This window comes from Vipera ursinii (genome assembly GCF_947247035.1).
Source record: "Vipera ursinii genome assembly, chromosome: 13".
NCBI classification, from domain to species: Eukaryota; Metazoa; Chordata; class Lepidosauria; order Squamata; family Viperidae; genus Vipera; species Vipera ursinii.
The window spans coordinates 12,133,363-12,157,405 of NC_139526.1; the positions used below are offsets into that span (position 1 = coordinate 12,133,363).

The 24,043-nt window shown below is 44.0% G+C and overlaps 1 protein-coding gene across 1 annotated transcript in view; it reads left to right on the forward strand.

Moving 5' to 3' along the window:
• Nucleotides 1–26: 26 nt before the first annotated feature.
• Nucleotides 27–24,043, forward strand: part of RAB40C (RAB40C, member RAS oncogene family) — a 49,498-nt gene continuing 25,481 nt past the window's right edge. The window contains exons 1-2 of the mRNA XM_083372856.1: nt 27–234; nt 3,957–4,321. Coding sequence (XP_083228982.1) covers nt 4,168–4,321 — 154 coding nt within the window. The 5' untranslated portion in view covers nt 27–234; nt 3,957–4,167. The remainder of the gene's footprint in view (nt 235–3,956; nt 4,322–24,043) is intronic.

The following is a 24,043-nucleotide window of genomic DNA, read 5'->3' on the forward strand; positions in this document are numbered from 1 at the left end:
GTCGCTTCTCCTGGACGAGGCGGACAGAACGGAGGGGGAGGCGGCAAATGGGCGAGGCGGAAGGAGGATTGACGCGGCGGGGAGCCAGTGGCGCGGCGGCGGCGCTGTCGCTGGGCGAGCGGGAGGCCTGGCTGGCTGGCGGCGGCGGAGCGCAGTTTGTCGACGAGCGGCGGCGGCGGCGGCGCTGACGGGGCGGCCGAGCCCGGGACGGGCGGCCTCAGCGGCCTGAGGGAGGTGAGTCTGGGCTGGCCACGCTGCCCGGGGCCGGGGGGGGGTGGCCGTCGCGGCTCGCTCCGAAGTCGGTCCTCGGGCGGGGGTCCCTGCCATCCCCACCCTCTTTTCAAACCCGCTTGTCCCCCTTGACACGTGTCGGGGCCACTTCACACGTGCGGATCGTTACGCAGGGCGTGCTTTAGCCTCTCTCGCCTCCCTGGGAGGCGAGGGCGGCTGGCTGGACCGTGGGAATTGTCTCAAACCCGTGTTTAGGCATGCCCTGCCTCCCCAAGTCCTCTGCCGCCTCCTCATACATTACCATTACTATTGTTGTTGTTGTTGTTGTTGTTGTTATTGATCATCACACAGTCAGTTCAGACTGGATTTGGCATTTTTGTCTACCTATCTAGTCTGTTGTTGTTGTTGTTGTTGTTGTTCTTCTTCTTCTTCTTCTTCTTCTTCTTCTTCTTCTTCTTCTTCTTCTTCTTCATAATGATAATAATAATAATAATAATAGTAGTAGTAGTATAAATGATGATGGTGGTGGTAATATATGAGGAGGAGGAGGCAGAGAACTTGGGGAGGCAGCGCATGCCTAAACACGGGTTTGAGATAATAATAATAATAATAATAATAATAATAATAATAATAATAATAATAATAATAATAATATCTGAAACCCGTGTTTAGGCATGTGCTGCCTCCCCAAGTTCTCTGCCTCCTCCTCCTCATACATTACCACCACCATCATCATCATTTATACTACTACTACTACTATTATTTATTATTATTATTATTATTATTATTATTATTATTATTATTATTATTATTATTATTATTATTATTATTCTATCCCAACCCTTACTCTGGAAGCTGAGGACAATGTCAGCGGAGGAGGGGAGGTCTCCCCATATTATCCCACTACAACATCCCTGTAGGGTGGGCTCCTCTGAAAGGGAGAGAGCCCAAATTCACCCCCTCCGGGTCCATGTCTGAAAGGGGACCTCAATCTGAGTCTCCTGCCTTACCCATCCTGCTACGGCTTCTTCTCCTCCTGGTCCCCTCCATCCACCCACATCCATTGATTCGCTGCTTTTATGGTGTCAGTCAAGATTTTTTTAACCCCCCCTTTAAACCAAAGAAGCTTCTTGGATGAGAAGAAAAGCAAAATGTTTTTTGTTTTGTTTTTCAAGGAAAAAAACCCACCACCCGAGAAAGTCCAGTTGCCTTTTGGGGGAAAAAAAAAGCAGCTTTGGGACTCTCTTGAGATGCAAACGCCAGGCTGGGATGTGCATCTCCGAGTAATGCGCACACGCGAGCAATGCTTATATAGGGAAGGATTGGGGAGGGGAAAGGATCGACAGGCAGATGACAGGGACCAGACATCTAGGGGAATCTAAAACAAGGGGGAGCTGGGGTGTGGGTACGGATGTGCACGAGGGTGCGCTCTTCGGAGGGGCACATCCCAGCCTGGTGTCTGCATCTCAACAGAGTCCCCCAAAGCTGCTTTTTCCAAAAGGCAACTGGCCTTTCCGGTGTGTGTGTGTGTGGGGGGTTCCCTTGAAAACATTTTGCTTCTCATCCAAGAAGCTTCTTCAGTTCAAGGTGCGGGGGGGGTGGGAATCAAGAAACATCCAGTTGCCTTTTGGAAAAAAGCACCTTTGGGACAGTCCTGACCTGGATGATGGAGAATCTCCACAGACATCGCAACAGAGTCCATTTGAACAGTCCAAAACCAACCTGGGGCATTTTGCAGGTTGGACCTAGCACTGTCTCATATCTTTGAATCAGGGCTGGGCTGGCTAGGAAACTTGAGTCCTACGTTTTTGTTCCAGCGTTCGCCCCTGATAGAAATAAAATTGAACAGACTGATAGGTTTGACAGTACCTGCAGTCTTGTGTTTTGGTCAAAAATGGTAAATGCTCTTGTTGTCCTCCAATCCCCAAGTCTTAACGGGGGGGGGGGGGGGGCGTTAGGCTTGCCTTGGAAGAAGATGCCACCAGATGATCAGCTTTGAACATTTAAAAGCCACCAAAGAATGCCAAGTAATATAAGGGCTGTAGGTAGCCCACCTTCTAGCTTTGATTTTTTTTTCTTTTCTGGTATGTTTGTTTATTAACTAGACTTCTTCTTTAATGCAAAGGAATGTAATTTTTTTCTGGAAGAATTTCCTTTCTACAGACCCTAAATCAACCTGGGTTGTCTTTCACAGAGCTGCTTGTTCACGACTAAATCTTTTGTCAGCTGTCACTGTTAACACGAGGTTTAATTTCTGTTCATATTAGTTCTCTAATCTGGACCTTTCTTGTAAAAAAAAACCTAATGGAATTGAAGGAAGAGACCACACATTTCTTCTCTGTAGGTGGATAATGTGAATAAATAGTTAACTGACTTGAAGATACTATCTCTTGTATGACTCCCTTAGGCCCTCTTTCTTCATTGCCCCATTTATTTTCCCCCTTTTCTCCATTCTTGACTAATGCCTAATATCCTGGCTTCCTTTGCTGTCACTCTCCTCCTTACACTCTTTCCAGTCACCATGGTTTTATACCTTTGTGTTCATATCTCATCGTTATTCTTGTCCTTTTCTGGACTTCTCCCCATACGGGGTTTTGCAACCTTCTGTTCCTTGTTAATTAATCTTCAGCCACCCCCCCCCCTCTTTCTGTAATTGCAACGGTTGACATGATTGATTAGCTCACAATTCTGGGGGAAGCATATCCTGAAAGAAAAACAATTTGCTCCTTTTTTATTACAAATTAGCTCTTGTTTATAAACACGAAAGAGAGAGAGAGAGCGATTATAGTTTATTATTGCTTCCTTCTGGAATATCCATTTGTTTCGGAATATCCTGATCCAGCTGCAGTTAGCCCTGGAAAAGATTAGGAAGGGCAGAAAATAATAATATCCCTTAAAGAAAAAGTAGGTAGAGTAAGGGAATTGTCAGCACTGTAAAAATACGAATATTGCAGGGCACCGTATTAATCGTAATTGTACAAGTCAAATGGAACACACTTGATTTCTTTTACAGGACAGTCGAAAGATGTTGGGTGCGTAGATGGGAGAAAGGAAGGGCCCGGCAAGAAATCTAAAATCTATGCGTGTTTTTGTGTAAATAGTATCCAATGAATTGATCTAGGAACAGTCTCTTCCTTTATAACAGGGTAGCTGCCGATATAAGGGACACGGTGGCTCAGTGGGTTAGGACGCTGAGCTTGTTGATCAGAAGGTCGGCAGTTTGGCGGGTTGAATCCCGAGTGCCACGTAGCAGAGTGAGCGCCTGTTACGCGTCCCAGAGGACGTAAAAATGCAAGTAGAAAAATAGGGACCACTCCGGTGGGAAGGTAACAGCGTTCCGTGCGCCTTTGGCGTCTAGTCATGCCGGCCACATGACCACGGAGACGTCCTCGGACACGCGCTGGCTCTTCGGCTAGAGTCGGAAACGACCAGCACGCATGTGCGGGGGAAACTTTACCTTTACCTAGCTGCCTGTATATCCAATAATTTCATGTTATCAGAAGTCCCTTTTTTTCTTGCTAGATTAGCTTGTGGCTAACGTGACAGTGAATGGATCTTCTCTCTTATTTTGTACGCAGATGTGGAAGAGTTACCAATCTGGCTGTCGTTAATATCCTTCTTGGTAGCTTAGAGACTTTTTAAAGCTTGCTTTGTACTTTGCAACTCTTGGAACAAAGTAAGTAGGTCATCTTCTTCCCTTCTCTCTCTCCCCCCCCCCCCCACAGAATCCTGACATATTTTGACAGCAGCCCTTGATTGACAAAGAATGACGAGACTCTTGTGAGAAGAACAATTCTTTTGAGTTGCTCTTTCCTCTTTTGGGGAAAAAGCAGGATCGTGCTAATTCTCTCAAGATCACCCCTTGCAAGATTGGCGTCTCCAGCATCATTATCAGTCTGACCGGGTGCTTAGCATGCGAACTGTGCACCTTCGCTAATGAGAGGGAGAATGGGAACCCAGGGCAGCCCTGTAAAAAGCTACGATTATCTGCTGAAGTTTTTGTTGGTTGGTGACAGCGACGTGGGCAAAGGAGAAATCCTGGAGAGTCTTCAAGACGGGGCATCGGAATCGCCTTACGCCTACAGCAATGGTAAGCGTCTTGTGCATGCAATTCAGAAGTGCGCGTGCAGATAATAGCAGGATTAGCTCAATTGTATTTCTTTTCCAGAGTGGGGGGGGGGTACAAGGAGGGCCGAGCTAAATCTGGTTTCCTTCTGCACCGCTAAGCTTTTTTTTTTTTAACGAAAAGCTGGAGAGACTGTAATTAAGAGCGAAGACGCAGCCTCACACTTTCCCCTGTGTCTTTCCACGGTAGTTAAAACATAATGCTGTCTAGTCGGGCTGTGTCATGTTGTGTCTTTGCAAGCTGTCCTAGCTCTGGCCCTTTAAAATTCTGTGCGACGGCTGTAAGGACCCTTGACAGATAAAACGCCAGTTCTTCTACCAGGTTTGGATCGAATGGTTGGCAACTAACTTTTAAAGGCCTGGAGGCAAAAACATACGAAGAACGGTTGGGTTTGGCTAGTCTAGAGAAAAGAAGGACGAGGGGGGACATGATAGCCATATTTCAGTATTTGAGGGGCTGCCAGAAAGAGGAAAGGGTCATCTTATTTTCCAAAGCACCAGAGGGCAGGGTGGAAACTAATCAAGGAGAGAAGCAACCTGGAATTATGGAGACGCTTCCTAACACCGAGGAGAATTAACCAGTGGAACGGCTTGCCTTCAGACGTTGTGGGTGCTCCATCACTGGAAGTTTTTAAGAAGAGGCTGGACAGCCACTTGTCTGAAATAGTACAGGGTCTCCTGCTTGAGCAGGGGGCTGGACTAGATGACCTCCGAGGTCCCTTCCAGCTCTATTCTGATTGACACTGCCTACACTGATAGCAAAGTTAGAGAGCTCAAGCTAAATATAAGAGAAGCAGATTTGTTTGTTTATGACTGTCGACGTACAGGTAGTCCTCAACCTACAACACTTCATTTGGTGACAGTTCAAAGTTACAACGGCAGTGAAAAAGGGACAATCGTTGCAGCATGGTCACATGATCAAAATTCAGACGCTCGGCAACTAGTTCATATTTACAACGGTTGCAACATCCCGGAGGGTCACGTGATCCCCTTTTGCGACCTTCTGACAAGCAAAGTCAATGGAGGAAGCCAGATTCACTTAACAACCGTGTTACTAACTTAACAACTACAGTGATTCACTTAACCACTGTGGCAAGAAAGGTCATGAAATGGGGCAAAATTCGCTTAACAAACATCTCATTTAGCAACATAAATTTTGGGCTCGATTGTGGTCGGAAGTCGTGGACTGTCTTTATCAAGACTTGATTCTCATATTCTTCACTTAGCATATCAAAAAGTTTCCTTACTTTTTTTACTCCCAGCCGGCCAGCAAAAATGCCTCATTCTTGACATGTGTTTGGACTCCACGATCTTAAAAATTTGCATTCCGTAGTATGAATCATATTGGGATAAAGGAGCACTTAAATAATTTTTGGATGCAAAAGCGTTTTATCGCATTTATATATATTTGGTTAGCACGCTGCAGATTAGGCAGTTGAATTTGGCTGAGCCTCAGGCAGTCAGATTTTCCGCGGAATTTAGATTCTCTAGGAAAAAAAACTGGCTTGAAAAAGTGAAAATGCAGAGACGGCGTGACTTTTCATACTTGTCCATTTGTTACTCTCAGTGGGAGAGAAGCGTGATGGCACTTTTCCTGACTTCACACGTTTTGTTAAAAGTCATAAGCTTTTGTTGGTGCAGCTCATTTCACCAGCTGGGCAGAATATCTTGTCAATAGCGTCAATCACATTGGATATACTTTGCCTCCAGATTTGGTAAAACGATGCCTCTGCGTGGTCATAGTTGAGAAGAAAGTTTTTCTTATGCCCCTTTATTGGAGTTTCTAAGGGCAGGTTTTTAGTCACCATGATAAAATTAAATACCCTGGTTTGGGGCATTGTAGTGAGAGGGCTGGCAAACAAGTTTACTAAATAATAATATTTACCTTAAGACTTTATCACATTGTCTCTCAACCCTGGCAACTTTAAAATGGGTGGGCTTCAGTTCCCAGAATGCCCCAGCCAGCAGGAAGTCCACCCATCTTAAAATTGCCAAGGTTGAGAAACACTGCTTTGCAGTATTTATAATCATGGAGTTTGAACAAGTAACCCGAAAGTGAAATGTTCAATTTTCTTCTGAGCTTGAGAAGCTGTGAAGTTGCCACCAGACCACAAAACTGAAACATTATGCTGAGGCTCTTTTGCAAAACCTGGAAACCACTACAGTTCACACTTGAAACAGTTCTAATTCCCATTTTAAACAGATGCTCCAGGGTGCCATTTATTTGTCCTCTTGAAGACAGCTCTCTTCCAGTATAAAATTGCTATAATCCCAGGATAATCCCAAAGTTTATTTTGGAAGTATGAACTGGGAGCAATCTATGTCTTGATGCTGTCCTTTTTTGAAAGACAGACAAACCTTAGCTTTCACAGGTATCCGATAACTTGTGATGTCTGTTATGTGGTCATTGTGTAAAAAACAGTAGAAGGTCCACAGCTCGTGAAATTTCTAATCTTTTTCTCAGTCCTTAAGAATGAAACAAGCCTTTCCTTTCCTGATGGACAAGTAAAAAATATCTTAAAAGCTTAGTTATTTTTTTTGGAGGGGGGGCATATTCGGGAGATTTACTTGCAAGGAGAGTGAAGAATAAATTCTGATAATTGATATTTTTTTTCTGCATGAGTTTGGTGGTTACAGCTGACGTAGAAAGCATTTTAGGATTTGTCCAGAGAAGGCAAGATAGAAGCTCTTAGGAAATGGATTGATTACGCTTTGCACAGAACTGATCTTTGATTTCTCTTGATCTGGCCATGGGATGTAATGAGGAACGGACCTAGCATATTAAAGCCGTTTTCTGAGCTAGCTTTGTGTGATCTTTCTTCTCTGCTTAGGACTCACATTGCTTTCTGTGTCTTTTAAGTCATTGCTCTGTCGCAAGTATCAGGAAGAACACTTGCAATACTTGACTTGCATCATTTAGTTCTAGGACAGGTCTGTGAAGGATTGCATTTCACGGAGGACTGAAAAACAGCAGTTGAGTTCAACTGCTTCATCCGTGCTAGATAATCTGGATGAAATATTCACAGGTTGGAAGATTTGTCAGTAGACTTCTCAAAACAGCTAGCCCATGCTCAAAATACAGGTCGCCCTCCACAACAGTCCCATTTAGTGATGGTTTGTAGTTGCTGCAACACTGGAAAAAGTGACTTGCGACCACTTTTCACAGTTACGACCGTTGCAGCGTCTCCATGGTCACGTGATCAAATTTCAAGGTGCTTGGCAACTGGCTCATCTTTATGACGGCTACAATGTTTCCGGACTCGTGCGAGTCCCCTTTTGCGACCTTCTGACAAGCAAAATCAGTTGGAGAAGCCGGAATTCACTCAATATACCCGTGTTATGAACTTAACAGCCGCAGTGATTCACTTAACAACCGTGTCAAGAAAGGTGGTAAGGGGGTGGTGGTAAAACTCGCTTAACAAATGTCTCATGTAGCGACATAAATTTGGGGGGCTCAATTGTGGTCGTAAATCGAGGACTACCTGCGTATGTATTTCGCAGGACCTTCAGGAGCCTTCATCGGAATCTAGTTACCTCTAATAAAGAACAGCAAGATGTGTTCTGAAGTCCAACCCTCTCATTTAAACACGGGCCACTGCAGTAAATCATATCCATCTGATTTCTGTTGGATTAACACACTGTTTGGTGTGCATTCTGAAGACATGAGTCATGTGAAAGCCTTGCCCAAGTCTCTGGGTTGTTGCACACCAAATAGAAATGACCACACAACCACAGAAAGAGACCTTGGAAGGACTTCACTCCCGGCTGGATCATAATATGTCGTGCTTTTCCCCCCCTCCCCCCCCCCCTGTGCAGACTTCAACATATTTTTCTCTATTTGAATTAGTGGCGAAAGCTGCTCTTGCTTGTGAGAAATTGCTGCTAAGGTGGCTTGCATTGTCCCCCGTACAACTGCATATAAATGGGTCCCTGAAATCGTCAGGAATCGACTTTGGCTCGACACATCCTTCCTCAACACCCCCATACACACACACCCCAATCTTTTCAGAGCTGCACAAGACAGGGCTTTTCAACCTTTTCACCCATTGTACCACTTTTAGGATATGGTCCGAGTACCACAGAGTCGCCTAGCAAGGTGTCAAAAACTTGATGACCAAAAAAAAAAAAGGAAAAAAGTGGTGAAGTACAGGTAGTCCTCGACTTACAACAGTTCGCTTAGTGACTGAAGTTACAATGGCATGGGAAAAAGTGACCCCCAAGCCACAGCTGAGCAAGACACCTGCCTGCCCCCCCCCCCGGCGGCGCTCTTCCTCCTGTCCGAAGTTTTCATTGTTGTGAGCATTTCTGTTGAGGATTGGCAGCGGGGGTGGGGGGTGTTTGGTTTTTATTCCCCCCCCCCTCTGCTGGGTGGTTGCTTCACATGACCCTGGGACACTTGTGACCATCATAAATTTGAATCAGTTGCCAAGCATCTGAATGTAAATCACAAGACCCTGGAGATGCTGCAACATTCCAGCTGATCGGCGCTTCTTCTGGGCTCAGCAGAAGCGCCAGGATCAGCGCCGAGCTCCAGCTGGAGCCTGGCACTGATCCTGTTGCTTCCGCTGAGCTCTGATAGCCCCGAAGAAGCGCTGATCCTGGTGCTTCCTCTGAGCCCTGACAGCCTTGCAGCTCCAGCCGTCTCTCACTTAGGCTTGTGCGGTGCTGCCACCGATTCAGCTCATTCCCCTTCCCCGCTACCACTTTTCTAGGATGGTCGCGTACCACCTGCCAGGTGCCAATGTACCACAGGTGGTACCCGTACCACTGGTTGAAAAGCCCTGGCATAAGAGACCTTGATGGATTCAAACTAGAAAGTCAGCCCCTGAAATAAAATTCTTCCAAATCAAAACTGCGAAAAGCATGACTGTGTGTGACTTCCTTCGGTCGTACCCACGGTTATGGCTGTGCACAGTTTGGGGTTTAATTTTCGGAATCAAGGTGAATAAATTTATACTAGAGAAGCTTCTCACAGAATCTTTGCTTTTTTTCTCGTTTATTTTCACAAGATGAGTTTAGGTGGGAATGCCGTGAAAATGGAGGGCTCTGCAAATATGAAGGGGGAAAAAAAATAAGTCCATTCGTATTGAACATTGGCCAAAAGGGGAAATTTTATGATTGGGCTATCAGCGTACTTTACCTGAGTGTTTACAGATATGTTGCACTTTGTAATTGCAAACAGCAGCTTCAGAGGTTGCAGGTTGTTAAGATTATTGACAGGAGATAAAAGCTGTGATTCTTAAGTAACTGCTGCAAAAACAATCTAGAGGTGTGATGGCACATGGGCAAACCTGAAGCAGAAGGAAACCACACTTTTTCTTCCCTAAGGACTCATATTTTTCCAGTGGAAATAAAATTGAGAAAGGGCTGGGGAAAAATCCCAGTGGAATTGTTACTCTTTATATACGAGTAAAATGCATTTCGCATTTAGTATGTATAGGTAATTCTTGATTTATGACTAGTCTCTTAGCGACCGTTCAAAGTCATGCTGAACCCTGGAAAAGGGATTTATGACACAGATTCAGAGTTCCAAAATCAGCTTTCCCCCAACCCCACCCACCCCTGTGATCACGTCACCACATTTTGCATTCGGCAGCCAGCTTGCATTTTTTGACCATTTGCAGCACCCCACGGCCATTTGACTGTGATTTACAGTTTTGCAGGAAACTGGCATTTATCTCTGGTTTCCAACCAAAAGACCGCCACTTGGCGAACACTGGGTTCACTTAACAACTGCCACGTTCGCTTAACAGCCACTCCAAAAACAAGGTGGTGAAATCAGGCACAGCCACGTGATGACCCTCTTTACAGCCATGCGATGACCCTCTTTACGACCGTCACCACTTACAGACCAAAGATAGCAAGCTCAATTATGGCTGCAAATCGAGGGGTTAACTCTAAAAGTGGATCGTGATTTTAAAAGACACTGTGTGTCAGTTGCAGTGAAAAAGTTCCTCTCTGCTCCCACTACAATGTCTACATGAGTTTCTGTAAAGTCCCCCTTTACAGAAGGGGGACTATAGTCAAGGCTATGGTCTTCCCAGTTGCAATGTATGGCAGTGAAAGTTGGACCATAAGAAAGGCTGAGCGCCAAAGAATTGAGGGCTTTGAACTATGGTGCTGGAGAAGACTCCTGCAAGTCCCTTGGACTGCAAGGCGATCAAACCGGTCAGTCCTAGAGGAGATCCACCCTGGCTGCTCTTTAGAAGGCCAGATCCTGAAGCTAAAACTCAAATACTTTGGCCACCTAATGAGAAGGAAGGACTCACTGGAGAAGAGCCTAATGCTGGGAAAGATTGAGGGCAAGAGAAGAAGGGGACGACAGAGAATGAGGTGGCTGGATGGAGTCACTGAAGCAGGAGGCGTGAGCTTAAATGGACTCTGGAAGATGGTGGAGGACAGGAAGGCCTGGAGGAAGGTTGTGCATGGGCTCGCGATGGGTCAGACACGACTTCGCAGCTAACAACAACAAATTAAACAGAGATTGGGCAGGTTAATACAAAAGAATATACCCCTTCAAACAGCCAGATCCAGATTTTATTTAAGGGGCTTAATTAATGCAAGGCCGGCACAGTTGTCTTTAAAATAAATTTCTATTTTATCTATGTAAAAAAAAATCAATGTTGGGAAAGAGAGTGAGTCTACAGCTTTACTGATAGTCCAAACTTTTGCTTTAAAGTTCCTCTAGCTTATATTTTTATAAACAACATCCTATATTGCTAAAATAAATAGTAATTGCAAATCTTTTTGAAAACTACAGTGGGTTAATATTTCCATTATAAATGTTTGGTAGATGTAGCTACTATCTCTCTGTAAGAAAATACGTTTAAAGATACAAATCTCTTTTTGTTATGTTTTGGTGGGGCAAAAGATTGTAAAATCTTCTCCCTTATATTCCTGAACAGCTGTAAAGTGACTCTTAAGTAAGTTTCAATAAAACGTTGTGAATCATGCCACTAAAACCATCCCTGAAATAGACACATGAAAGCAATTTCTTCTTTTTGAACAGCAAACTCTTAAGGGGCATTATACACGTCCGCATTATAGGCACTCAAAAGACCGAAGTTTTGAATTAGACTCTGAATCTTGCAGAACAAATATTCAAAATATTTTGTGTACGCCTAAGGAAATGTTAGGGACGCGGGCTCAGTGGGTTAGGACACTGAGCTTGTCGATCAGAAGGTCGGCAGTTTGGCGGGTCGAATCCCGAGTGCCGCGTAGCAGAGTGAGCGCCTGTTACTTGTCCCAGCTTCTGCCAACCTAGCAGGTCGAAAGCACGTAAAAATGCAAGTAGAAAAATAGGGACCACTACGGTGGGAAGGTAACAGCGTTCCGTGTGCCTTTGGCGTCTAGTCATGCCGGCCACATGATCACGGAGATGTCCTCGGACAAGCGCTGGCTCTTCAGCTTTGAAACGGAGATGAGCACCGGCCCCTAGAGTCGGAAACGACTAGCGCGCATGTGCGGGGGAACCTTTACCTTTTTTTAAGGAAATGTTTGCTGACAGTACATTGAGCTGGTCTGGACTCAGAAGCTGGGCAGTTGTTATTACAGTAGCCCTCGACTTAACCTTAATTGGGATCAGAATTATCGTTTTAAGCAAGGTTGTGGTTAAGTGATTTGTGCCCAGTTTTACGACCTTTTTTTGCCATGGTTACACAAATCACTGCAGCTCTTAAGTGAATCATGCTTTCATTAAGTGAATCTGGTTTTCCCCATTGACTTGACTTTTGGGAAGTCAGCTGGGAAGGTCACAAATGGTGATTACCTAACCCCATCGTAAATGACTTTCTAGTTGCCAAGCGCCCAAATTTTGATGCTGCAAAAGTGGTAAGTGTGAGTGGCTGGTTGAAAAATCACTTTTTTCAGTGCTGTTGTAATTTTGAATGATTGGTAAATGAACTGTTGTAAGTTGAGGACAACCTACAATTGATATTTAGCTCTGACACCACCAGGAAATTTCCTGTTTAGGACCTGAGCCGAGTGTGGTAAAGCGTCAACACGATAGGTCCAATTTTTAGGTTTTTCTGACTTTCAAAATTTGTGCTTCTAGCTTCTCGTATGTAACAAGCTGCAATTAGTCAAGAGATAAAAGTGCTCCCTTTTTTAAAAAAAATTATATATAGATAGATGTTTTCTTGGCAAGTTAAGGAGATTGTTTAAAGCAAGATAACCACCTTGCTTTAATACACAGTAATTAGAACTGAAAGGGTCGCGTTCTGACATTAGAATCAAATACGTAATTCTACCTTATTTTTTTTTGCATAATTGAGAGTATAAAAATCTATACACCTCCGTGGTAGAACCCCAAAAGTAAAGCCTTACCCAGCACTAGTTTTTTTTTTTTGCAAGATGTATGTTTTGCTTTCTTTGTACCGGTGCAAATGAGAACTTCTGGCAACCCAGCAATTCGGTTGAGACCGTCTTGTAACTCTTTCCTAATCCTTAACCTCTGTGTGTCCCTGATAGTCACTGTTTGCTGTAAAAAAAATCACCGGAACACTTATCAGCCTGCTGATTTTCAAAAGGGCTTGGAAACAGATTCAGTCCAATGCTAACATTTGCACACACTTATTTACCGTTGGTTTTTTGTTATCAAAAAAAGGAGCGGTTATCACTGCAACCCAAAGGAATGTAGTAGGAAGGAATGAAGGAATGAAGGCTTGCTTTAATTATGTTTAAGGGAGGAATATGAGAGAATCCTTACCATTTTAGATGGCATTTTCAGAAACCAAAGTATGTCACAATAATATTTCTTGTGGCAAGGAAGGCATTTGTTTTTCCCCCCTCTGTGCTGCCTGCCTCTTTTTCTTCTGCAATAAGTAGAAACAAGAATTTATGCAAAATCGAGCACATATTATTATTTGCATTATATAGAATGCATTTGCTCTTAGAGGAGACTTGTTTTAGACCCTCCAGAATTTTTGGGGACAAATCCAGAAATGAGAGGGTCCTCGGTGCTCTCTCTGCCTGGTGGTTTTCTTGCAGACGTTTCATTACCCAAGCTAGGAACATCATCAGTGCCAGTAGGGAGTGGGGTTTGCTTTTAGTGTATATTTTAGTGGGTTGCGCTGTGACTGTTGGTGGGAGCCGAATGGGAAAACTCGCCACAGCCAACTCGCCACAGGACCACTCGTCGTGGGACAATTTAACAATTCAGTTTAATTATTTAAAACAGAGGTCCCCAACCTTTTGGGCACCAGGGACCGGTTCCGTGGAGAGAGGTTTTTCCACGGACCGGAGGGCGCGTGGTTTTGTGTGTTGCCTGCATCCCACAGATGGGGCTTTGCTTGTTTGCGCGGACGGTTTGCTGGCATGCCACGGCCCGGTACCGGTCCACAGACTGGGGGTTAGGGACCCCTGATTTAAAATAAATAAATAAAATTATTTTAATATTTGTCATTTCACATTTCATTCTGTCCCTCCTTTTTCATCCTTTCTTTAATGATCCTATTCCACCGTTTCTTTGATATTAGTGTAACTCTCGCCTCACGGTGAGTTGGCCGTGGGGAGTTGGCTGTGCCGAATTGGCTACGGCAAATTGTCCTAGACCCTGGTGGGAATGGGCCTTCGTGGTTCTTTGGTTGGGGTGTTTACTGCTAGCTTGTGGGACGTTTTCCTTGAGTGGGGTATTGTTTACTTCTTGATTGTTGGCCTGATGTTAATCTTGGTATTAAATCTATGTTCATCTGGGTGTTGATTGCTGGCGGGGAGGACTTTTGGATTTTTCCGGTTCCCTTTTTGACTCGTTGATTGTCTCTTCTGCACAGTGCGTAGTTGTTGATGGTTCTGTGTCTGTTGACGGCTAATTTGTCAAGAGTACCCGGCTTCTAGAAGTTCTCTAGCATTTTTGGATTTGGCTTGGTTTAAGATGCTCATGATTTCCCAGTCGAAACTATGGTTAAGTCTGTCCGTATGTTGTGAAATTAGGGCGTTTTCTTCATGTCTTCCGACTGCTAGTTGGTGTTCATGGATGCTTTCCCTTAGCCTTCTGCCTGTTTGTCATACACAGTGACTGTTGCCGTCTTTTTACACTATTGTAGATCAGAGGTCCCCAACCTTTGGGGCACCAGGGACCGGTTCTGCAGAGAAAGGTTTTTCCGCGGACCGGAGAGTACGTGGTTTTGTGTGCTGCCTGCATCCCACGGATGGGGCTTTACTTGTTTGTACAGACCGGTTGCTGGCATGCAGCGGCCCGGTCCCGGTCCACGGAGCCAGGGGTCGGGGACCCTGTTGTAGATGACCCCCATTTTGTTTTGTTTTTCTGAGGCTGCTTTGTCTTTTGGTTTACTTAGGATATTTTGGAGGGCTTCAGTTGGTTTGTGTGTTTTGCTGATGCTAGATGGTTGTAATAGTAAATCAGCAACTACTTCCCGATTCTGGCAAATTACACTCATTGCAGACACTTCAGAACTGACATGTTTGCTTAGCGACTGCATCATTCGTATAACAGCTATGGTGATTCGCTTAATGACTACCAGAAAAAAAAAGGTTGTAAAATTGGGTGGTGATCTGCTTAAGTGCCAGCACAACTTATGGTCATAATTTCAGCTCAGTTATGGTCATAAGTCGAGGACTACCTGTTGTGCATTAGAGCAGAGGTCTCCAACCTTTCTTGGTGGACCGGAAGGAAAGGGAGGAGGAAACGTGCACGTGCGCACACAAATGGGGCCGTGAGGACACGTGACGCAAATGGGGTGGTGCTAGCACCTGTGGGACGCTCACCCTGGTTTTGCCGACAGGGCCTTGTTTGTGCCGCATGGTGCCCCATTTTCGCCACACAGCACCCTGTTTGTGCCACGTGGTGCCCCGTTTGCATAGCGGCAGTGGCGCTAGCATGAGTGGGGGTGACTATGCACCCACACGTGCATGCACTGGCCAGCCTGTTCCATGGTCCAGTGGCCAGCAGGCTACAGCCCAGTAATGCGCCACGGCCCACAGATTGGAGACCTCTGCATTAGACACTCTCCTTAACATAGCTACATAAAATCCGTGCAGCATTGAAAATACTGTCTGAGAACTTTCTATGATTTTCAGGATTCTTCTAACGTTGCTTGCAGAACTCTGAAAGGGAGTAAGCAAGCGTGTGTGTGTGTGTGTGTGTGTGTGTGTGTGTGTGTGTGTGACAATTCTGTATCCTGCCCTCCAAGGGAGCAGATTTTTATCATCAAAGCACCGCGTATTTGCAGTCGCTCTCGTTTTTCCTTTATGTCGCATTTGATTTTATTTATTAAACCTTCCTCGTGGCACTTTGAATTGGAAACTAAAAATGGGCTCTTTCCCTACGTTACTTCTCTGACTGATTACAAAATCGCTCCGTGTCAAGATTAAGCTAAATGGTATCCTTGAAGACAACCGACAAAGGAGAAGAATGGGCAAGAAAGACCTCGGAGGAAACAAAACACTTTGCGGTCATGTGGCAGATTTAATGGTTATTCGTTGACTTTCAAACACTGCAATTTTGAAGGCTGCAATTTCCAACGCTTTTATTCCAGATTGTAAATGTCTGCTGTCAAGTTCACTTTTTTTTTTGTAATTTTGGCTTTCCCTTCGCTTTTGGTGAAAAGTAGGTAATTCTTCCAGCAGAAACAATATAAATTTCTTTACACTGATGTCTTTTGTGCTTCCCAAACCTTCATTCGAGCTGCAAAAGAGTAGTTTATAGACCTATACTTTGTCCCTGCAAATTCTCTCCTCTATATACTTTTATTTTCCAGAGAAAGGGGGGGAGTGTCAGGAACCGTCCTGCCTCAGCCCTGCACAGATAGTCCTCGACTCACGACCACAATTGAGGCCAAAATGTCCATTGCTAAGTGAGACAGTTATTGAGTTTTGACCCATTTTACGACCTTTCCTGCCGCAGTTGCAAAGTGGATCGCTGCAGCTGTTACTAACCCGGTTACAAAGTGAGCCTTCCCCGTTGACTTTGCTTGTCAGAAGGGTCGCTAAAGGTGAAGACATGGGCACCCGCGACTGTCATAAACACGAGCCAGTTGCCAAGCTTCCAAATTTTGATCGTGTGACCTGGGGCTGCTGCGACGGTTGTTAGAAAAACGGTGCCATTGTAACTTCAAATGGTGACCAAACAAACAGTTATAAGTGACGGGCAGATGCTGTTAAATGAAGAGTTAATACTGAGAGAAGTCAAGTTACTGGGCTTCCGCATACGACTCTTTTATGACTCATGGACTTCAACTCCCAGAATTCCTGAGCCAGCATGGCTGGCTCAGGATTTCTGGGAGTTGAAGTCCATGAGTCATAAAAGAGCCAAGGTTGCCTACCCCTGAGACAGGATGATTAGGAATGGAAAGATGAAATGGACCTTGTGTCTGGAATATGAGTTGTGGGCACCGGGAATATAAATCACCTCCACAGCTTGGAGTAGAAGAACTCCTATGGGGTGGATAACTGCTGAGTGAAGATCGAGAAGCCTCGGGGTTCATTATGTAAAGGCCCTTTCCAGATGGGGCCGTTTTACTCCTCCTTCCCTGCAACCACGGGTCTGGAGGAAAAGCTCAGTTCAAGGAGAAAGACTTGGCAGCCATCTCCCCAGTCCCTTTAGCGACCATTCAAAGTTACAACGGCAAAATGACCGACGACTGTTTTTCACACCTAAAGACGGTTGCAGCATCCTCGGGGTCACATGAATAAAACCAGGATGCTTGGCAACCGACTCATCCTTATGACGGTAGCAGCATCCCAGGGTCAGGGTGATCCCCCCTCTGGCGTGATCTCCCGGCAAGCAAAGTCGATGGGGGAAGCCAGATTCAACGGAACAACCGAGTTACGAACTTAAACTGGGGCGGTTCACTTAACGTCTGTGGCAAGAAAGGTCATAAAATGAGGCAGAATTCACGTAGCCGCTTAGCAATAGAAAACTGGGGCTGAATTGCGTACCTGTACAGGTAGCCCTCGGCTTAATGGCCACAATTTCTGCTGCTGAGCAAGGAGGCTTAATCAAGTGACCGTGTGGATGCTGCAATAGTCATAGGGGTGAAAAACGGTCATAAGGCCCTTTTTTCCCGATGCCGTCGTAATTTCGAATGGTCCCTAAACGAATGGATGTAAGTTGAGGACTACCTGTAATTTGCAGGAACTCAAGATCACTGAAGCATTTTCCCCTGCTATGGGAGCAGGCCCTTTCTTTACCTGGTCTTTATTGGCCATACCCACATCTTAACTGAGATAGTAAGCGTGTTTGCAACAGTCTGCTGCCCTGTCACAGAATTGCTTTGGTTGCTTAATTAATACGATAGCCGAGTGTGCAATTGACAAGTGCTCTTGGCTAATTAAAAGCTTGCCCAGATCATTGAGGTTTCATTCCCCTTCATCTTTTTAAAAGTATGATTATGCCCCTAGTTACAGAGAGAACTGTGAGCCAGTGATTAAAATGGGGAGGGTGGGTGGATTGTCATAATCAATGGTTTTGTATGAAAATAGACGCTAGCTGCGGAGAGAATTAATCAACCATCTCTTGGCATGTGTAATTAAAATCTTTGAAGGATCCGTAAGCTGCCTCTGGAATGAAGGAGCAGATTTGCCCCTGTGCAGATTCCACATAGAAGCAACTTCCTGTTGTTGTAAGTAAATCCTGTTTCACGTTCCACAGAGATCAAGCATTCTTCAATAGTTCATCTGTTGCAAGCATCCATTTCCTTATAAAAATGCACTCATTATGTGGGAAAATATCTCCCGGATGGCTGGATAAAATACAGTCGCAAAGCAGACTTGTGTGGGAAGATTGATCTAATATTTCACCCTTTTTTAAAATTCTTGCTTATAGCTAGTAGGTATTAATATAAAGAAGTACATGCCTAACCATGTATGATTTAAACATATAAGAATGGTCATGGGATATACCTAGTTAACCTTTTTGGGTTTTAGGGTTACCACGTTATGATTTTTCCCACGGTTTTGCATGACAAATGGCCTTGAGCATGGCAGTGGTGACAAGGTTAGCGTTTTACATTTTTCCCTCCCTGCAAAAATAAATTCAGCAATACGTAATAAAGATGCAAATTCATTTTTGTATGGTTTTTGTACTTCTTTCTTCCATCTGCATTTGTATCAGAAGAGCATCTTGATGTAGCTCTTGAAGTGCAGTACATTGGTGCCCCACCTTTTCTGCAAAAGTTCAAAGCAACCTATAGTACATAATTTCCGTACCAGTTTTAAAAATGGGTATAGTGAGACTTGGAAGCAGGGGTGCTGGCAGCCGTTCCTTCCCAGCAGTAGCAAGATTTGGTAGATTTATTGAGTTTTATTGAGTCCCAAGCTTGGCAAACACGGGTTGGACAGGACAGGTCTCCCCTGTACTGAACTCCAGTCTGCGGCAGATTAGTTTAAGATTACGAGTGTAGCCACAACATAGTATAAACCAGGGGTGTCCAACTTTGGCCACTTTAAGACCTGCAGACTTGAACTCCCAGAATTCCCCAGCCAGCATGGAATCCTGGGAAATGAAGTCCACAGCTTGCCAAGGTTGGACACTCCTTCTATACGCTGTTTGACTTGCAGCATTAATCCATAGTTTCTTCCGCACCGCTTAACCTTCCTTTTCCTTTTCAGCCTTCTTCAAATTTCTTGGGCAGGCCTCTTCCATCCCTTCTCATGTTTTGGGACCCTCTACTTGGAAAAGCTGAGTGATAATGGTGCCCTCCTCCAGGATCACATTACAGTTCCATTTTCTTTTCCTTCTCCATCCCAGCACCCATTTTAAATGCGCCTTCAGCCCTGTTGATAATTCGATAGGATTGTTCCTCTCTACTGATAATCAGAACTTCCTTTAAATTACCACGGTCTTAATTTTTGTGTATGATCACACATCAAGAGATCTGGAAGTCAAGCCAGAGAAGCCGCCCGTATATCATTCACAACGGTTTGTCTTGGCCTTAAAAAATCAAAATAACTTTTTTTAAAAAAAAATCCCTAAAATGCAAGTGGGCATCTATAAAGCTTTGTCACCCTTCCTGGAATTTGCAGCCTGTTGACTGACAGTGCCTCGTAAAAAGCCACTTTGTCTGAAATAATTAATGCATGGGTACGACACACCCTGAAATGTATATTAAAAATAAAGATTGCCACACCATTTCCTATGACTCAGCTGGTCAATTCGAAATCCAGATTTACAATAATGTATAAGAAATGAATTCTTAACTCTGACGTCCTGAACCATAGTTAGGGCGATGCAGTTTCCATTGGCAAAAAGCAATGCCATTGATCGATGGCGTTGCTCAGAACTGCTGGCACTTTCAGACATAACAATTCTAAAGTAGACCCAAGAAATAACCTTGTGCGTCCAGATTCACTACACCTCAGCCCAAGCTGTGTCATTCCTCTGGTGGCGTACGCAAAGCCTTAATTTGCTGATCTTTCCAACGTTCTTACTCAGCTCTATGTGGCCCATGTCCTCCATTCTGTTGACACTTCAATAAGCTGTACTTATGACCATGGTGTTTCTATGACTTTATCGGCCATTTTGCCTCCTTGCTTAGCAGTACAAACAAGCGATTATATAAGGGCAAAACTGCCCGGGTTACCTATTAGACAGAGATGGGAATGCAGAAATCCCAATGCATTAAAGCTATTCTCTAAAGGCTTTGTAGATGAACCTCTGATGTTTTATATTCTGCCATCTGCAAATCCTGTCTTTCCCTCCAGGCTCAGAGAATGGTGAAACTTGGACTAATTATCTCTCATATTTGAAGAGCAATCTGTTAGTTTTTAAAAGCTTAAGTAGACCTCTGTCTCCTCTGTGCACGGACGAATTTCTGCGCGTGTCTGTATATTTACATACCCAGCATCTATGGAGCGTTATTTTTCTATGCATTTGAATTTTCAAAGCTGGCTGCTTCTTTTTGTCTCTTGGTTCAGGCTTGGTATTCCTAAATCTCTTCAAAATGCCTGCTTAATTGTGGACTCCAGAAAAGGATGGCCAGAAGGATTGGGGGTAGGGGCAGGAGATGGCAAACGTGCTGCTTTGGGTTTTTTTGGTTTTTTTTTAGTCCATGAGCCAGAATAAGTTCTTACAATGCAGTAATAGACTGGGAGATTTTATTTAATAAGTTAGATTTCCCACATCATAAAATCTTATACAGGATTGGTTTGGTCATGCAAGCAGGATGAATTTTGATTTGCTTAAAGAATTCCAGTGGGTGGGTGGGAATACAAGTTTTGTGTGGTCACCCAGACTTCTAATATTAATTTTCTAACCTGCTTGTATCATCTCTTCTGGCTTCATACTTATTTACATCTCAGGATACAATCAGAATTCTTGCCCGACCCAATAACAACAAATACGTAGAAGTGAACAAGAACTGCAACTATCCCCAACCTTTTGGGCACCAGGAACCGGTTCCGTGGAGACGGGTTTTTTCGCGGACCGGAGGGTGCGTGGTTTTGTGTGCTGCCTGCATCCCACGGATGGGGCTTTGCTTGTTCGTGCGGACCAGTTTCTGGCATGCCACGGCCCGGTACCGGTCCACGGACCAGGGGTTGGGGACCCCTGCCTTACAGTCACTTGAAGTCCAGTATTACCTAGCGCAATGATGGCGAACCTTTTAGAGACCGAGTGCCCAAACTGCAACCCAAAACCCATTTATGTATTGTCAGGTGCCAGGTGGGCATGGCTGCAATGGTAACGGTGTTCAATCAATCAATTCCAACTTTGCGAGATCTTTTTTTTCCCCACGAGAAGTTGATTGATTGAGCCTTTTTTTTTGCACACAGCGGCGGAGGCCTAAAGTGTAAAGGTTTTTATAAAACCCAGCTGAAGGCCTAGGACTGGGGCGTCGGTGCACGTGCCCACAGAGAGGGCTCTGCGTGCCGCCTGTGGCACCTGTGCCATAGGTTCGCCACCACAGACCTAGCATCTTGCACTCCACAAAAAAGCCTTTTGGGCTACAGCTAATCCTTGACTTAGCAACCATGCGTTAGCGACCATTCAGAGGTTACAACAGCGCTGGAAAAAAGTGACATAGGACTCGTCAAGTCAATGGAGGAAGCTGGGTTTACTTAACCGCCGTGTGATTCATTTATCAACTGCAGTGATTCACTTAACAACCATGGCATAAAGGTCCAAAATTTGGTGTGACCCACTAAAACCACTTCGCCTAGCAATGGAAATTCTGGTCTCAGTTACGGTTGCCACACCCACTCAGTCCTGAAAGGATCAACTTTGATAAGAGTCCTAAAACATTGCATTTAGACCAGGGCTAGGCAACCTTGGCTCTTTTAGGACTCGTGGGACTTCAACTCCCAGAATTCCTCAGCCAGCGTGGGGGAAACTTTGGCCCCCTCATGACTTGTGGACTTCGACTCCCAGAATTCCTGAGCCAGCATGGCTCAGCTTGGAAACCTCTCCCTTTCCCCTCAGCATGGCTGGCTCAGGAATTCTGGGAGTTGAAGTCCACGAGTCATCAAAGAGCCAAGGGTGCCTACTCCTGCTCTACACCAAACTGGCTTTCTATGTTAGTCTATAGTAGCAACAAATCAGAACACTTTCCCAACTTACACATTTTTGTTCGGAGTTTTAATTTAATTTAATTTAATTTAGTTTAGTTTTAATTTCCCCTCAGCATGGCTGGCTCAGGAATTCTGGGAGTTGAAGTCCACGAGTCATAAAAGAGCCCAGGTTGCCCGCCCCCCTGATTTAGACCAACTCTTTCCATAGGCATTTTCGAACCTTGGAAATAATATGTAATGCGGTCTGAAGAGATGGTCTGTGTCAAGTTGTTGTTCAGTTCCTTCCAGCTAGAAATGCTTTGTACCCGTGGCCTTGTTGAGTCTGAATAAATTTTACCTTTATTGTTGGGGGGGAAAACAGAAGAGACAAACGCCTTTTATCCTGCTCGTGTTTTCCATTCTAGTGCAATCCTTGCGGTGAAGCATCTCCAGAGAATGCCTCTTTGAACTTGTTCCTCGGGAAACACAGCAGCAGCTTCCAGCGTATAAAACATAATGTTAGCACCAAACCAGCTGATTAATTTGCTGTGGATTTTGATGGATGATAAAAAAAACCCAAAAAACTCTTTTGAATAGCGCTCAAGCAAGGGGATCACTCCGAGGGGTCATCTCAACCTGGCTGAAAGCTTATTAACAACGGAGCCTGTTAAATTGGAAATAGAAATAATCCTTGGAGTTGACGTTTAATGGATATCATAATTTCCATGGCAAGACAGTGTTTTTGTCCATGTGTCGACAGCTTCTCCACTGTATCTGTTTCCTTTGTCTAAACTGTGTACTGGTAATAACAGTGTTTGTGGACAGCTTCTTATAAGGGACAATAATAGCAAAATAGTTTCTTTTCGTTATAAACTGAACTCGCGTGGCGAGTCAGAGCTGGAATTCGTTGAAAAGAGATCAAACCGGTTTTTCAGCCTTTGCCATCCTTGCATCTCAGGCTGGGCATGGTCCACCTCCTTTTGCGTTTGTTTTGTAACGTTTTACGTTTCATGTTTCCTCCATATATATATATATATATATATATATATATATATATATATATATATATATATATATATATATATATATATAGAGAGAGAGAGAGAGAGAGAGAGAGAGAGAGAGAGAGAGAGAGAGAGAGAGAGCAGTAAAATAAATAAAATATGCTGAAAACCAGCAGGTTATGGCAATTCTACCTGAAAGACCACGTAGAATTGTCATAACCTGCTGGTTTTCTAGCTAGCAGACATCTATTATTTATTTTACTGCGTTTTCATATATATATATGAAAAATATATAAGAGGGCCATGAAGGAGTCCCATATATATATATGGAGAATATCCCCCTTTTGTGGGATATTTTGGTTCCTTAGTGGGTGGCTGTTTTTCTCTAAGCTGTTTTGGGATATTATACATTCTGTGTTATTTAAGCTATGCAGATTGAAGCAACCTTTTTAAAAAGGCAAGAGGAAAAAATGAAAATGCAAACAAAACAGTAAACCATAAATAAATATTATAATGAAGCTATGTAAAACCAAAAGCTCAAGTTTTAAACAACAGATTATTTTATTTATTTTTTATTTTAATCCCATTTATATCCCGTCCTTCTCCGAAGACTCAGGGCGGCTTACAATTTAAAGCACAAATCAATGTGCTTAGCAATAGCCTTCATTCTATACAGATCCCCGGTGGGGCAGTGGGTTGACTCACCCTTTCATCCTTCCAAGGTCGGTAAAATGAGGGCCCAGATTGTTGGGGGGCAATTTGCTGAAATTGTAAACCACCCAGAGGGTGCTGTAAAGCACTATGGGGCAGTATATAAGTCTTAAGTGCTATTTCTAATGCTTAATATTGACCCGTATAGAGTAATGATCATCAGACTGATCAGTGTTGAAAGTGAACACATATCCTCCCTCCAAAGATTTCAATCTTAGATTTTCAATATCTTTCCGCTGCAGTTAAACCGTCTTTTTAGCTTTGGTCCTCCACAGTAATTCCAATTTTCTTCAATAGATTCCAATTTTGGAGGATATAATTTAACAATACATTCCCATGCTTAACCCTTGTTTGCTTTGTTTTTTAATGCCCTATTAATAACTTAACGAATAGGAAGTTAAACAGTGTTGTTCTAAGTCAAAGCAGAAGTAATTGAGTCATTGTGCTTTCTAAAATATTACCTTTCCAACATACAGAAGTTAAAACACAACCTTTGCCACCCATCCGGGTGTCCATATAGCCATTTGTTA